Below are 15,978 nucleotides of genomic sequence, written 5' to 3'. Positions count from 1 at the left end.
GTCATAGGTAGAGCTACATATCTACACAGAAACTCTCCCTGATTTCCATAGCTCACAGCATCAGGCAAATACAACACTATTTTCTTGGGGACAGTGGTCCTATGTCCTCATCACCAGTTATCTATCTTTTTGCCCATTTTAAGAATATTCCAAATCCTTAAAATTTATTGTAAACTGTAAATAGTTGTCACATAAAATCAAGTAAGTCATCCAATTTACAAAATCATTGAATCCAATAAAATGCTCAGGAATGAGCTTAACCAAGGAGATAAAGACTGTAATGAGCCATACCAAGCATTGCTGAAGGAAATTGAAAACGTTACAAACAAATGAAAAGACATCCTGTATTCATGGTTTGGAAGACATAATATTGTTAGGATGTTCATAATACCCAAAGCAATCTACAGATAAAAATGTGAATCATAATAATACCAAAAGGCTCTCTGAGAGTTTTTATGGAATCTCAGAAAACCAGACTACAATCTTAAGAAAGAAAGACAAAAGTAGAAGATTCACCCTTACAGGTTTGAAAACCTATTACAAAGCTACACCAATTGAAACAATATCATAAAGGCATAAGCTTAGATATATAGATCAATGACATATTACAGACATAAACCTTCACACATATGGTTAAATGATCCTCGTCAGTGCTAAACAGTGGAAAAGACAGCCTCTTCAACAAATGATGTTGGAAAAACTATCTGCATGCAAGAGAAGGAAGTTAAATCCTCACCTTAAACCATGTACTAAATTCAACTCAAAATAGATTGCCTTCTAGAAGATTCCTCCACAATCATTGTTAAATGTACTTTGTTCTCTGCCCGGAACCATGTTATTTCTATTTCATACGGCTGTTTCTAAGGAGCTGCATCATGACCAGGACTGGAGAGACGCCCTGGGTGCAGAGGCCTCTGGAACATCTCTCCCTGCGCCTTGGCGACCTGCTGGCCCCTGGAGCAGCCTCTGCCAGTCCAGTACTCCACAGGCTGCTGTGCTCTTGGGTCATTTATGTTGGTGAAACTGATATTGTCCACGTCTCTGTGGGAGAACTCTGTGCTTCTGGCCTCCATGTCCATCTCCTCTCTCTTCACAGAGTCTGAAGGATTCTAATCCAGGCATCAAATCTCATAATCTGAAGCGACAGTGACTCAGTTGGTGTTGCTCCAAGTTCCTAGGACCTGCTCCTTCGTGACCCTGCCCAGCACAGCCCATAGCCCCAGGGGCAGTCCTGCCCCCTCTCAAATCCTGTGCTCTCCCTGTGCTCTAAGGACCAGGTCCAGGCAGTTAATTCCATGCTGATCTTCCCTTGGAGTGACAGTGAGACTTCCTCCTGATCTTACAGTCAAAAGATAGAATTGAGAGTGGGAGGAAGTTGTAAAACAGACAAGATTTTCCTAAGAAATACTCAATGCACATCAAACAGGAAGTTCCCTGATCCCTGGGGCCTCACACCCAGGTGGGCAGGCCCTGTGTCCCACCCTGGGTCCTGCAGAGTCTGGGGGGAGTGACAGGCCAGGGGGCAAGTGTGCCACTCGATGGTTGCTTTTATTAATTTTCAATGATTAATTTTTATTAAGGCATTAAAATCTATAAATATTTTATGCATATTAAGACTCAAAACATTTTAACCTTAACCCTTTTTATATTTAAATAGTAATTTTATACACTTTTACTTTCCTAGCTTCAGAAGAAGTAAGCTCACAACGCTTTTAAGATGACCGCTTTTCAGTTGAGATCACTGTGGTATTTCAATTTCCCATTAATGAGACACAATCTTAGCTACCTTATTGAAGGTACAGAACCTTCGTTGTGGCACCTCACCTTCACCTGAATTGCTTGGGGTGGGTGGGAACAAAGCCCAGCTTTGTATGTAAGAACTTGAGGGCTTTAACAGGTCAAAACTTTACATTTTGGGGTTAAGAATAGTACAGACTGCACATGTATCTTTTTTTCCTGGTCTTTTGACATTTTAAACTTTATTTAAAAATTAAGAAATTACTAAGTTGATTTTAAACTACCTGAATATGAGGGATGCACATTTTTATCTGTACTATTTTTTTTATTTGAGTTTTCTTTTTATTTTGTCAGATATCATCATGAGATGCTATTTCTGGAAAGAACTTCAGTGTTCTGTACAATTTCTCTCACTTCTGAGTCAGGCTCTACAAGTGTCAGGGCAGCTAGAGTCACCTCTTGATTGGCTGAATCTGGACTATATGTTATGATGTGGGGTGTGTTGTGTTAATACTAAAGATACCATCATTTTCTCTGCTCAGATTTCTACACAATAATATGCAAATATATTTCATTTACTTTTTATATTTTCCTATGTGACTACTAAAGGTATTTTGTTTTGAAAAATAGAAAACAAAAATCATATGTCATTTGACTTCCCAAGAGCCATAGATTTTATCAGAACGTAGAGTTTCCTCTGCTTCCCAAGTCCCATCTTTTCAATTTTTCCTATGTGGGTGTATTTTTAACACATGTTAATTGTTAAAAAAATGGGATTGACTGTGATAGTCACACACGTGCACACATGGTGCACTGATCCTGTCCATCCACCTTCTACTCTTCCCCCGCAGGTCCTTCCTCCTCCCTAAAAATGTCTCTTATACTTTCAAGTTGACTGTAAGTTTCTTCATATGACAAAACACATAGAAAACTTAACTTTTTGTGTCTCACTTATTTTGTTCAACATTGTAGATTTTCTTTTTTTCTTTCTTTCTTTCTTTCCTTCTTTCTTTCTTTCTCTTTTTTTTTTTTAACTGAAGATTGAACCCAGAGGCATTCTACTTCCAAACCTCACCCTCAGTCAAATTGTGTTTCTTATTTGGAAACAGGGTCTTACTAGGTTGCTGAGAGTCTGGCTCAGTCACTAAGGCTGGCTTTGAATCTGCGATCCTCCTGCCTCAGCCTCCCAAGTACAAGCATGCGCCACCAGGCCCAGGACACATTGAGGTTTTGATTAGTATTTCCCTGATGGCTAATACTATTGAGCATTTTTATGCATTTATTTGTCATTCGTATTTCTTCTTTCCAGTAGTGTCTATTAAGATCATTTGCCAATCTCTCCTAGTTGTATTACTTGGGCTGGACACACTGACCACCTCAGAAGTGCATATGGAAGAAAGGCCAGTTGGCGAGGGCAGAGCATTCCCTCTGGATAATGGACAAGTGTTCACTGTATCAAGTTTTCCACTAATGAATAAACTGGAAAAATTAATACTCTTTTTTCTGTCTGTAAAGAAGTTAATAGAGTTTAAAATATAGATAATATTAATGAAAAGAATGATGGCTTGATTGTGAAAAATATTTTTCAGTCAGACACTGTTCTTAGAACTTGCAAAACTTACTCTTACTTTACCAGTTAGAGATGTTCTTATTTTTCATATTTACCCAGTGTTTTCGGTGTGTCTGTCCACTTAGTCACTTGAAACATGGATAAGGCAGACTGTGAGGTTCTACTGTTGTCCCCTTTACAGAGGAATACTAGTATCACAGGAAGCTCTTGGGTCATGGAGAAGAGTCCTCTGAGTCCACAGTCACTATGCTCTCCGGACACATTTCTGTCCACAGGAAGCTTTATGCTTCCTATTTTTGGGCTGGTAAGGATTGCTGCTGCTGCTGGGTGGATTATACTGACACTGTTCTTCAAGAAAAGTTTAACTGAAGAATGTGTGACATATAATTAAAAATGAACATCTAGTCTAGTATAGGAATATATTCTTCACGTTTATGTTTTAATACTTAGACTATGAGGGTGAGATACAAGGTCTGATTTCGAATAGGAGACTCATTGTCCAGTGTTTTCCGGTGATACTCAAGGGCCTGCAAGGGACTTCCTGATGAGCCCTTCCTACTCCCCTCTGGCAATAGCAACACAACATGACGTTTACAGCGTGATCCCAGGGCCTCTCCTGGTACCACTGCCCAGGTGTAACTTGAGCCTAGGCTTTGAATGTCAACTGAAGTGCTTCTTTCAAAGAATCAACAGTGCTATGAACATAGAGTGACATGTACTCTGATGCCATTAGGCTTCGTGGAGTTAGACTACAGGACAGAATTTCTTTGAAAAATATGTTTTGTGAGAAAATGTGTAATTTTTTTCTCCTTTTTACAAATGGTGTAAGAAAGAAGAGTATTCTTATTCCAAGAACTTCTCATCACATATGTCATATAGCTACACTTTTTTCCCTAAGTCTTTTGTATCTAGAGATTCAATGAGAATAGATACAGGCCCATTAAATATCAATGCCAATGATTATTTTTTTTCCTGTGTGGGTTGGCCCTTGAAAACATCCCAGTGTGAATCTCCATACTCTCTCCCCTTGGCAACTAAGCCAATTGACCAAGCACCTCAGGCACATTAGAAGCTACGTGTTGAAGATGGGGAAAGCCACAAAATTCATGGTACTTGATCAGGTATTTGTATTGCTGTTTATAGGAGGGCCAACCAAGGAGCCATGTGATCAGGAATTTCAGCATTGAGCTTTTATATAAATCACAACAAATATGCCCTGTGATATAATTGCTGACAGTTTCAGTTGATTTTGTACAGGATCTAGCATCAAATTAACTGATGAGTATCTTTGAAAACTCACTTTAAATTTTTTCTATAAAAAAATCTAAATTTCTTATTTTGGAAACTATTAGCAACCAAAAACTTACAACAAAAATTAGAAATCAAAATTTTTGTTTAATCAAAAGAACTGTTATTTACTCCAAATATTTTTGTATGTTCATAATGCATAGTGTATATATTCTTGATCTCATAATTTTGGTTTCAGATACTTTTCAATTGGTATAAACCTCGGAGTTGACACTACTTTTCTCAGATTAAGGTACTATAAATGTAATTGGTTAGAGATTTGTAGGTGTAACTTTTTTCTTTACTTGCTGACTTTTCCTTGATGGTCATTAATGATGGAGAAGGAAACTTCAGCCTCCACTCTGATAATTTCCCACGCGCAGGTGCTGTACTTCTTTTCCTTCAGGTAGCTTGTGATTCTTTGGAAATACTTTTTGAACTCAATGGCCACCGAGGGACAACACAGATCATGTACACAGGCCAGCTCCAGTGGATCCAATCTGAGAAAGAGGCTAGAGAGCAGCTCATCGAGCAGGCTATGATCCCACGCAGCTTGGCTCTCCTCTGTGCCGAAGAGATTGAAGAAGTGCCCGAGCATCTCATGGTAGAAACAGGTGGTTTCTGCCTTTGGGATTTGGATGCTCTTCCCTCTCTTCCAGGGAAATTTGAAATCGGTCCTGTCCTTCAGGCAGTTCTGAGAGGGGACCCTTTGCAGCTGCCTCAGTAGCAGAGGGATTTCCCTGTTTTCTAGGTCGGGGTCCCAAGGCCTGCCCCAGCCAGGGGAGCACACAAGGTTGGAGCAGAGCATCAGCCCTGCCATGAGCAGGTAGGTCTGGACCATTGTGAATTCCAGTGCTTCGCTAGCTGGCCTCTAGGGCGCTCGAGAGCAGCTCGACAGTGCGCAGCCGCGGGAGGCTGAAGGCTGGGGCTGAAGTTCGGCTGAAGTTCGGCAAAACAGGGCTTTGCGCTTTCAAAATGAGTAATCTTGCTGATGCCAAGGGAAGCCTGACTTCTTTTGTATACGTTCTGCCTTTTAAATAGCGCATGTAGTCCTGCAGATGCAGAGAAAAGCCTGACTTCTTCGGTAAACTCTCTGCCCCTTAAATAGTGCATGTCAAGAAAACCTTCCTGAGATTGCCCTGGAGGAAGCCTCGCTGCAGCTCTGCGCGGACACATTTTCCAAGCACAGAATCTCCCTTTCGGAACTTTCGGCTGTGTTTTGAGCTTGACTTTTCATAAGAACTGTAGCGGGACTGAGTTTTTCACGAAATAACTAATTTATTCAGGGACTTGAGGGCTCGATAAAGAACCTGATGCCATTTTAAAGACTATGTGTTGGGAGACAGTGCCTGCGCCGCTGGGAGAAGAGGAACGTTTAGAGGACCCCTGGGGACAGGATGAGCCCGGAATTGGGACCCCTGGGAGGAAGTTGGGGCCGCTCCCTTTACTGAGCCCCCCTCCCGGGGGGGCAATAGCGCCCCTATATGGCTGCTTTTATTAGTTTTTAATTATTAATTTTTTTATTAAGGCGTTAAAATAGTTTTAAAATATTTTATGCGTATTAAGACTCAAAACATGATTTCAACCTTAATCCTTTATTATATTTAAAGGATAATTTTATACACTTTTACTTTCCTAGCTTCAGAAGAAGCAAGCTCAGATGACAGCTTTTCAGTCGAGATTATTGTGGTTTTTTCAATTTCCCAATTACTGAATCGCAATCTTAGCTACCTTATTTAAGGTACAGAAACTTCGTTGTGGCACCTCACCTTCACCTGAATTCTTAAAAAAAAAAAAGGAAACACGTAACCTGCAAGAATTTCAGGACTTTTATCTGTCATTCATTACATTTTAGGAATGAAGAACGGTAAGGAAATTGCCATAATTTTGCGTGTTTTTTTTTTTTTTTTTTAAACAGGATCTCTTTTCCTTTTCAGGAATCATGGTGATGTGCAAATGAAGTCGCTTTTCTTATTTTGACTTACAATTTAAATATTTGTCTTATCAAAGATGTTTATCAATTAATTTTTACTTTTATTATTGCATTAAATATTTTATCTTTTGATTACTTCGACTTGGTGCTTCATAAATTATGGCCTTGAGGGAAATCCTCACTCATCTAACTCTCCAGCCCAAGAAATAACATTTTTAATTTGTTTGTGGTATTTAAAGGCTGAAATTAAGGACTAGTCCATTTTACACACACACACACACACACACACACACACACACACACACGTATGCATATGTACCTTTTTTCTGGTCTTCTGACATTTTAAAGTCCATTTTCAAAAATAAAAAATACTAAATTGATTTGAAACTACTTGAATATGAGGGATGCACATTTCTTTATCTGATATATATATATATATATATATATATATATATATATATATATATATATATATTTTTTTGGTGGCACTGGGGTTCCTGGAAGCCCTTCTACCTCCGGACTATACTCCCAGACCTATTATACTTTTCATTTTTGGAAACAGGGTCTCTTAAACCAGCAGGGCTGGCTCAAACCAGCATGATCCTCCTGTCTCCGCCTTCCAAGATCAGGGATTACAATCCCGTGCCACCACGCCTGGCTATCTGTACTAATTTTTTATTTGAGTTTTTTTTTTTTTTTTTTTGTCAGACATGATCATGAGATACTGCTCTCTAGAGAGATCTTCTGAGCCAGGCTCTGCACCCTGTGAGTGTCAGGGCAGGTAGCGTCAAACCTCTTGGCTTTGTTGGCTGAACCTGGACTGTATGGTTATGATGCTGAGTATGTTGTGTTAATACGTAAGATGCCATCAATTACTCTGCCCAGATTCCTAGACAATAATTTGCAAATTTATTTTAATTTTTACACTTGCTTATGTGACAACTAAAGGTATTTCACTTTGAAAAACAAAAGGCCTTGGACCATTATTTTCAAGGCACCATCTTTTTCTGTCTCCCTCCACCTTCCTAGAAAGCCTTCATTGCATCTGAGTCCACTTAAGCCAAAGGCAAACAAATGCACTCTGAACAGGACGGAGTTAAAGACACGAACCCCATGGATGTAGCTCAGTGGCAAAATGCCTGCTCTGCAGGTGTGGTGCTTCTGGGTTCGATCCCCAGTTGTTCCAGAAAGACAAAAAGAAGAAAAAAAAAAACTACTTAAAAAATTAGCTAAGAACAACAGAAAAGACACCAACCCCCAAGGCATGGAGAAGTTCTCTTCCTTTGCTCATCCTCCTACCCCCAGTGTCCTCTGTGCTCTTTATTTTTAAAATTTTTTATTTAATTTAATTTTATTTTTTTGGTGGTACTGGGGGGTGGAACCCAGAGGCTTTCTACTTCCGGACTATACCCCCAGACCTATTTTCTATTTTATTTGGAAACAGAGTCTCACTAAGTTGCTGAGAGCCTCACTAAGTAGCTGAGGCTGGCTTCGAACCTGTGCGATCCTCCTGTCTTAGCCTCTCAAGCGCAGGGATTACAAGCATGCGTCACCACGCCCGGCTTGTCCTCTGTGCTCTTTAATTCTGGGGTTCAGCTCCCCTTAATGGCAACAGTTCCATGTAGTTTCCCACAGAAATGATGATTTCAATCCACAGACCAGCTCCCAAATATTCACCATAATACTAACCAAAATTAGAAGAAATAATCATTGTACTTAAGTATATCAACATTAAATAAATATAAAATATATATGAATAAAATAAAAATAAATACATTAAAGTGTTCTACCAACACATCATATCCATAAATTGTATGTATCCACAAATATATTTAAAAAATTAAAACGGTAGAGAGAACAATATATAGCCTACATTGTTCTCTAGGCCCTGCCCTATCTTTCTCCACATCACAAAACAACCTCTCAGAAATACTTTATATGTATGTTGTCACTAACTTCTTTTTTCTTACTCACATTTTGACATATTACAATGTGGTTTCTGTTGACTAATTCTATGTAACCATCTGCCTTTAAGATCTATACTTTTCTAATATAGTGGGGAGATTCAGGCCACATCTTCCATAAATTCATTAATAAATTCATCTACAAAGCAGGTTTATTTATTTGTTTATTTCTATTGGGGATTGAACCCAAGTATATTGGATCACCCATCTATCTCTCAGACATATATATATATATATATATATATATATATATATACACATATACACACTCATATATATATAAGTATTGGTTATGCCCAATGCTTATGTATATAATATTTATAATATATTATATATTGCATGTAATATAAATATAATTAAATATATATTTAGAAACATATATAAATATATATTTAAATATATATTTAGAAATATACGTAAATATATATATTTAGATATATATATATTTAGAAACCAGGTCTCACCAAGTTGCTGAGACTGGTTATGACCCTGTGATCCTTATGGCTCAGTCTCTCAAGCTCTGGTATTATAGGTGTGCACCACAGGACCCAGCTTAAGCAAGAAGTTCATACCCATCACTGCTTGCTGACTGGTATCAACTGGTCCCAATTCTGACAGAGGGATTGTCAATTTGAAAATATACAATGATCATTATTTCATGAAAATAGGCTCTTTTCTATAGATCAGCACTAAAGTTAATTAGGAGGTGATATAAGCAATCATATTTAAAGAGTAGAAATGAATTTTTGGCCTTAGGTGGATTAACCAAAGGAATAAAGCACTTTCAAATATCAGTAATAAAACAAGTTTAACAGTAAGAAAACTTAGTAGAGCAAATAATCTAAGAGAATGCATCGCCAGTAGTAATTATATTTATAGTAACAACAGATGTCAATAAGTTGCTAAAAATATAAATTTTCAATTAAAAAGTTCCAAAAATTGACTGCCATTCTAAGAGAAAGCAATTTAGATCATTATGTCATATCAAATAGGTAAAAAGATCCTTTTGGAATACAAAATCGAAAGTAAAAACTTTTTTTTTGACTAGGCAAGTGTGATTTTCAGTTTTTTATTTTTTTATTTTTGTGTGGAACATATTGAAAATGGCATACATTCAGACTGTGCTTGGTACCCTCCCCCACACTCCCAACAATGAGTGTCCAGGTTACCCATGCTATATTTATATTTTTCACACAAATTTGGATGTAGCTCCTCCATTAATCAACCTCAGCCTTCCTCCTTTCCTATTCTTCCATTCTAGCTTTGGTGAAGTTTCTCCTCCATTGTCTGGAGTCCCTGTTACAGCATATTAGAGAAAACACAAGTCCCTTCTCTGTCTGTGCTTGGCTCGTCTCACTTAACATACTGTTCTCCAGGTCTTTCCATCTTCTTGCGAATGACATGATTTTGTTCTTCTTTATAGCGGAGTAGAATTCCATTGTATGTATTTCCCATAATTTTTCAATCCATTTATCTGTTGAAGGAGACCCAGTTTAGTCCCATATTTTGGATATATGAACCCTGCTGCTATGAACATGGGTATGCATATGTTATTGTACTTCTCTGATTTCAACACTTTTGGACAAATACCAAGAGAAGTACCTTCCCTCTGCAAATCAATCCTGGTCCCTGTTTTCCTAACTGCACTTGTCCTTCAACCCAAGAACACTTTCCAGACGCTGCTTCTCTGACCTGCCTTTAAATGTTGTGTCAACATAGATGGTTATGCCCAATGCAATTATGCCAGGCACAGAAAGACAAATACTGCAGGATCTCACTCATTTGTGGAGTCAATAGAAAAAACAGGTCTCCAGACCATCGAGAAGAGTGGTGGTCAGTAGCAGCAAACAAGTGCGGGAGCCCGGGAGGGATGGGGAGAGCTTGGGCAGTGGGTGCCAAGTTACAGTTGGAGAAGAGGAAGAAGCTCTGGCATTCTACTGCAATGTGTGTGGCTGTGCACAACAATACCTCACTGGGCATTTTCATAAGCTCAAGACAGGGATGTGAGGGTTTTCACTTAAAGATGTGATGAAGGTTCAAGGAGAAATATGTTTAAGTGGATTAAAACATTATTCAGTGTCTACATGTATCAAAACTAACAGGGTATCCCAATAAGCTATCTATGCTTTTAACAGCTATAAATAGATTTAAAAGTTTAAAAAGAATGCAAAGAATTACTAAATAAGGGTCTTCAACAGTAAAAGTTTAATAAACAAAGCAAAATAAGGTGATTTTAAATAAAAAATTTTGTTATATTAATAACAATGTAGAGGTGTACATGATATGGACAGAAAGAGATTTTACAAATATTAAAATAAATAAATATTTAAATAGATAAATAGATACAACTTTATGAATGTAAGTAAATACTTTCTATAGACTTAAATATAATGTTGATTAATAGTCCTGAATACATCTGGCAAAATTAATTTATGTCAGGATTATAGCAGAAATGAGTCTTTGAAAAGGCAGAATTGTGGAAGTGTGATACAGTGAGATCTTCAGTGAGAGTCACTGTCCTGTGGACCAGGTCTCACTCCTTGCTCCTCAGTCCTCCCTGCAAGTTTGCTGATGCAGACAAGGATCTCATGACCTCTGCTCTGACCACCTCCCAGGCACAGGGGACATACTTGTGCCGTCTCAGGTAGAGAGTGATCCTCTGGAAGTAGCTCCTCACAGCCATCAGGGCGGGCTCTGCCACCCCCACCTGCTGCATCTCACAGGCCTCCAGCTCACTCAGCTGCTGGTGCAGGTCAGCCAGGAGTTGGTGCAGGAGGGTCTCCTCCCAAGCGGCAGAGGACTCCTGTGTGCTGAAGAGGTCGAAGACGTGCTGGGTCACCTCCTGCAGGACACACAAGGCTTGAGGCTCCTGCCCCTGCTTGCTGTGAAAGTGCTGCTGGGGGAAGCCAAAGTCCTTTCTGTAGTTCCTGCAGGAGTACAGGGGCCTTGTCCTCAGTTGTGTGAGGAGGGTCAGAGCTGACTGGTCTTGTGTGTCAGGAGCACTCAGGCCCAGGTTATAGTTGTGAGTCAGGTCCCATGCCAGAGAGCAGGTTGCCTTGCAGCTGAGCAGCCCCAGGGCCAGCAGGACAGCAAAGGGCGAGGCCATTGTGGATCTTGCAGATGCTGCTGGCCTGGCTGAGGTGGGTGATCGTGAACCTTCCTCCAGGTTCCATGAAGACCTTGCTTTGTGCATGGTTTTTATATGGGAACCAGTATACTTTCCTTTTTTGAATGCCCTCCCCTCACTTTCTACTTTTGTTTTTGCATTCTCTACTTAGGTTTTTAGAAGTGTTTCTCAATAATTTTGGTTTTTGTTATTGCTTCCTCTTCTTCCATTCCCCTTCTTTCAGGGACTGTTTTTTTTTTTTTAGAAATTTATACCTCATTGGGGATTTTATGAAATTTTATAGTATATTTATAGTCTATACCATTGCTATATCAATCTATAGCATGTATTTATCTTTATTTTGTATATTGTGAACTTCACTCTTTTATTAAGTACAGTTTAAAATACTAAATAAGCTGGTGTAGTGGCTCACGCTTGTAATTCCTGCGTTTGGGAGGCTGATACAGGAGGATTGCACAGTTTTGAGGCCAGCCTCAGCTACTGAGAGCCTCAGTGAGGCTCTCAGCAATTTAGTGAGACCCTGTTTCCAAATAAAATATAAAATAGGTCTGGGAGTATAGCCTGGAGGTAGAAAGCCTCTGGGTTCCAGTACCACCAAAAAAAATTTTAAAAATAAAAAAAATAAAATAAAATGCTAAATAAAACATTGAACAAAAAATAAACTATTGTTATTTAATGCTTTTCCTCAACTATCGGACACCCTTTTGTTTTCTATATCTCAGAGAAAACAGTAACTCTTGACTTTCTGAGAATGACTGGTCTAACTTAAAAATATTGTCTAGTTTCATCCTAGAAACTAGGATCCAAATAACATCATTTTTTTTGTTCTTTATGGCTGAATAAAATGTTATTGAATGTATGTGCCACAATTAATTCAGTTATGTAAACTACTGTTGATGGACACCTAGGTTGGTTCCATAATTTGTTTATTATGAATTGTGCTGTAAAAACATGAGTATGCATGTATCACTATAGTATTATTTTTTCTACATAGATATACAATATTTAAGTCAACTTCATACACTAATTGTGAAACTTTTATTTCAAGCTGAATTAAGAATGCAAAAGTTACACTACAGTTAAATTATTTTGACATTTAACTTTATAACTCAATTTTCAGACTGACTTTAATTGGTTATATGTACTTAAATAAGTTGTAGCATATCCAATTATTTTGTAAATTAAATCTTTCAAAATCGTAGCAGTATAGTGATGTAACAATACTTCAGAATCTATATAATGTTTTTTAAAGAAAGAGAAAAAATTAAATTATTTCCTTCATGTTGATTTTTGATATACCTATATTTTGATTTTGCTTTATATGACAAATTACTCTGTGTGCATTTGTGTGTGTGTGTGTGTGTGTGTGTGTGTGTGTGTGTGTGTGTGTTTACTGAATATTGAACCCACAGGCACTCTACCTCTGATCTACACACCCAGCCCCATTTTATGTTTATCTTTGAAATACGGTCTTGCTAGATTGATTAGAGTCTCACTATTTTCTAACGCTGTTCTTGAACCTGTGATCCTCCTATCTCAGCCTCTAAAGTACTGGAGTTACAGGCATGTACCACCATGCCCAGCTGAAAAGTAACTTTTTAACATCACTAGCTGTTAGATATTCAGACATAGGCTTCCACCATTTTTTCTGTCCACCATTTGACAAACTTATTTATGTGTTTTAAATATTCTGTAGAATTATATAATAAACTATAAATTATTTGCCCTTAATTCTCAAAGCTCACTTCATATTCAGAAGCTCTGGGGCAAAATGTCATTGGTGTTAGCGAGGTAACCTGTATGAGCGCACTCATAACCAAAGGTCACCTCTCACAAGATGACTGAGATGGAGCCGATGAAGATAAAATTCTCCATCTACTCATTGTAGGTTCTGATCTTGCATTGCATGTGTTTTTTTCCATCTTTCATCAAATCTATATCAATACTACCCATGGATCACATAAGAAAAACCAACAAGGAAAAAGGAATACTAAGGAATAAGATTTTTTTTCAATAGGGTGACCTATAGAGAGCCATGAACGAACACTTGTGAAATCTAACATTTATTCACACACCAATATTTAAGTTATATGTCTTTGAAAGTGATATCATATGCAGTGACTATATCTAACTCAAAAAATATTACAAATTTGAATCCTTCTTTGCATATTTTCAATAGAGTTCAATTTTCCAAAGGACTTTAATAGGTTCAAAGTCAGGTAGACTTTTACCAAACAAAAGCAAACATCTTTGTCCTGAATTTGTAACCAATTATTGAGTACTATCATGTGAAACATGAACCTTCAGTCCCAATCCTGAATTCTGGATTTACTATTTAAAAAATTCTCCATTAGAAGCTAGTTCACATCAAACTTTTAGATTTCTGCTCTTTCAGTGGTATTGTGGGACCATCTTTAACAAATCTGCTCTTTAATAAATGGACTCTGTCTTATTTACTGAGTGGGATGGTTATCTGGACTGTCAGCTTGACTGGATCATGAAACCCCTAAAATTATGTGACTTTGGGTTTGTTGATGAGATGATTGGTTTATGTAATGGCAGTTTGAAGGGGAAGTCCTGCTCTGAGAGTCAACAACAGATAGGTGCGGGACCTGGATAAAAGGAGAAAGCCACATGGACGCATGGGTGGGTTTTCCTGAAGAAAGTCTGTCTTTCTTCCTGAAGAAAGCTGTCTTCCAGAAGAAAGCCTGTCTGCTTTCATCTGATATAGAGCTTTAGATCTTCAAAATAAATGTTCACCACCATTTATCCCAATAATTCCTGGTCTTCCCATCTTGAACTGGGACTAAATTAGTGGTTGCTCTGCTTTGTAGACTCCAGGTCTTGGACCTCTCAAACCAGCTGCTGGTTCCTCCAGCCTTCCACATGCAGTTGGAAACTTGGGACTACACTGCTTTGGACTGTAAGTTAATTCAATAAATTAACTTTTTCTATATATTTGTCCTGTGAGTTCTGTAACTATAGTAAGCCCTGACCAACACATTGAGATATAATCAACATTTCTTTCAGTATAATTACTCAAGAAATAATTTTTATTGAAGCAGTTCTCAGATTTTTCTCTTCCTAATAAAAGGTGTACATGAATGACACAAATGTTTCAAGATGCCATGCTTTATCATGGTCACAATTGCTAGGATTTTAATAAATAATGGGTAATATTTCCATCTACTCATTGACAATAATGCCAACTAAGTTTATTGTTGAAACCACTAGAATTCTAGTTCCTTGAAGGTGCACATGTTTCTGAGGATTCTAATTGTGAAGCAGTATAGTTTCCATCCTGTACCTATTGCCATATTAAACTCACAAATACTGCCTTATTTTCTCTTTAAAAATAAAAGTCTCGTTGAGGGTCCACTTTCTTGACAGATTAAGCAATAAAAAATCATCTATTAATGCTTTTAAAAGCAAAAGGGTGTAAAATATCTGCTACCTAATCTATAAGCCACAAGAATTAAAATATTAATGCTAAAAAAAAAAAGTCTCTAGCCTGGGGTCATAGGTGGATCTACATATCTACACAGAAACTCTCCCTGATTTCCATAGCTCACAGCATCAGGCAAAATACCACACTACTTTCTTGGGGGCAGAGGTCCTATGTCCTCATCACCATTTATCTATCCTTTTTCCCTTGTTAAGTATATACCAAATCCTTTAAATTTATTGTAAACTGTAAATAAAATCAAGTAAGTCATCCGATTTACTACAGTGTCAAATCCAATAAAATACTCAGGAACAAGCTTAACCAAGGAGATAAAAGACATTACATGAACAGCACCAAGTATTGCTGAGGAAATTGAAGAAGATACAAAGCAATGAAAAGACATCCTGTATTCATGGTTTGGAAGACATAATATTTTGGGGATATTCATAATACTCAAAGAAATCTACAGATAAAAATATGAGTCATAATAGTGCCCAAAGGCTATCTGAAAGTTTTTATGGAATCTCAAAGAACCAGACTAGCCAAATCAGTCTTGAGAAAGAAAAAAAAAGTAGAAGCCTCAGCCTTCCTTTATAATAGGTTTCAGGACCTAATATAAAGCAACAGGAATTGAATTGTTATCATTAAGGCATAAGCCTAGACATATAGACCAATGGCATATTACAGAGAGCCCAGAAATAAACATTCACACATATGGTCAAAAGATCCTTGTCATCAACAAATGATGTTGGAAAAACTTTATATCTACATACAAAAGAAGAAAGTTGGATGCTTACCTTAAACCATGTACTAAATTCAACTCAAAATAGATTACCTTCTGAAACAGTCCTCTCCAATCATTGCTAAATATATATCCATCTCTGCCTGGAATACTGTTGTTTATGTATCAAAGGC

At 37.7% G+C, this 15,978-nt stretch overlaps 1 protein-coding gene across 1 annotated transcript; it reads right to left on the bottom strand.

The window, feature by feature from the left end:
* Nucleotides 1–4,895: 4,895 nt before the first annotated feature.
* Nucleotides 4,896–5,435, bottom strand: LOC308272205 (interferon alpha-16-like; the record flags this gene model as incomplete). Its single annotated transcript, XM_080708971.1, has 1 exon — nt 4,896–5,435. The coding sequence occupies one exon, from the start codon at nt 5,433–5,435 to the stop codon at nt 4,896–4,898; it is 540 nt and encodes a 179-aa protein (XP_080565097.1).
* Nucleotides 5,436–15,978: the final 10,543 nt, after the last annotated feature.

This window comes from Muscardinus avellanarius, assembly GCF_963383645.1.
Source record: "Muscardinus avellanarius genome assembly, chromosome: 13".
In the NCBI taxonomy this organism is placed as follows: Eukaryota; Metazoa; Chordata; class Mammalia; order Rodentia; family Gliridae; genus Muscardinus; species Muscardinus avellanarius.
Note: the sequence above shows the minus strand (reverse complement) of the source record. Positions and strands in the feature narration are given on the sequence as shown.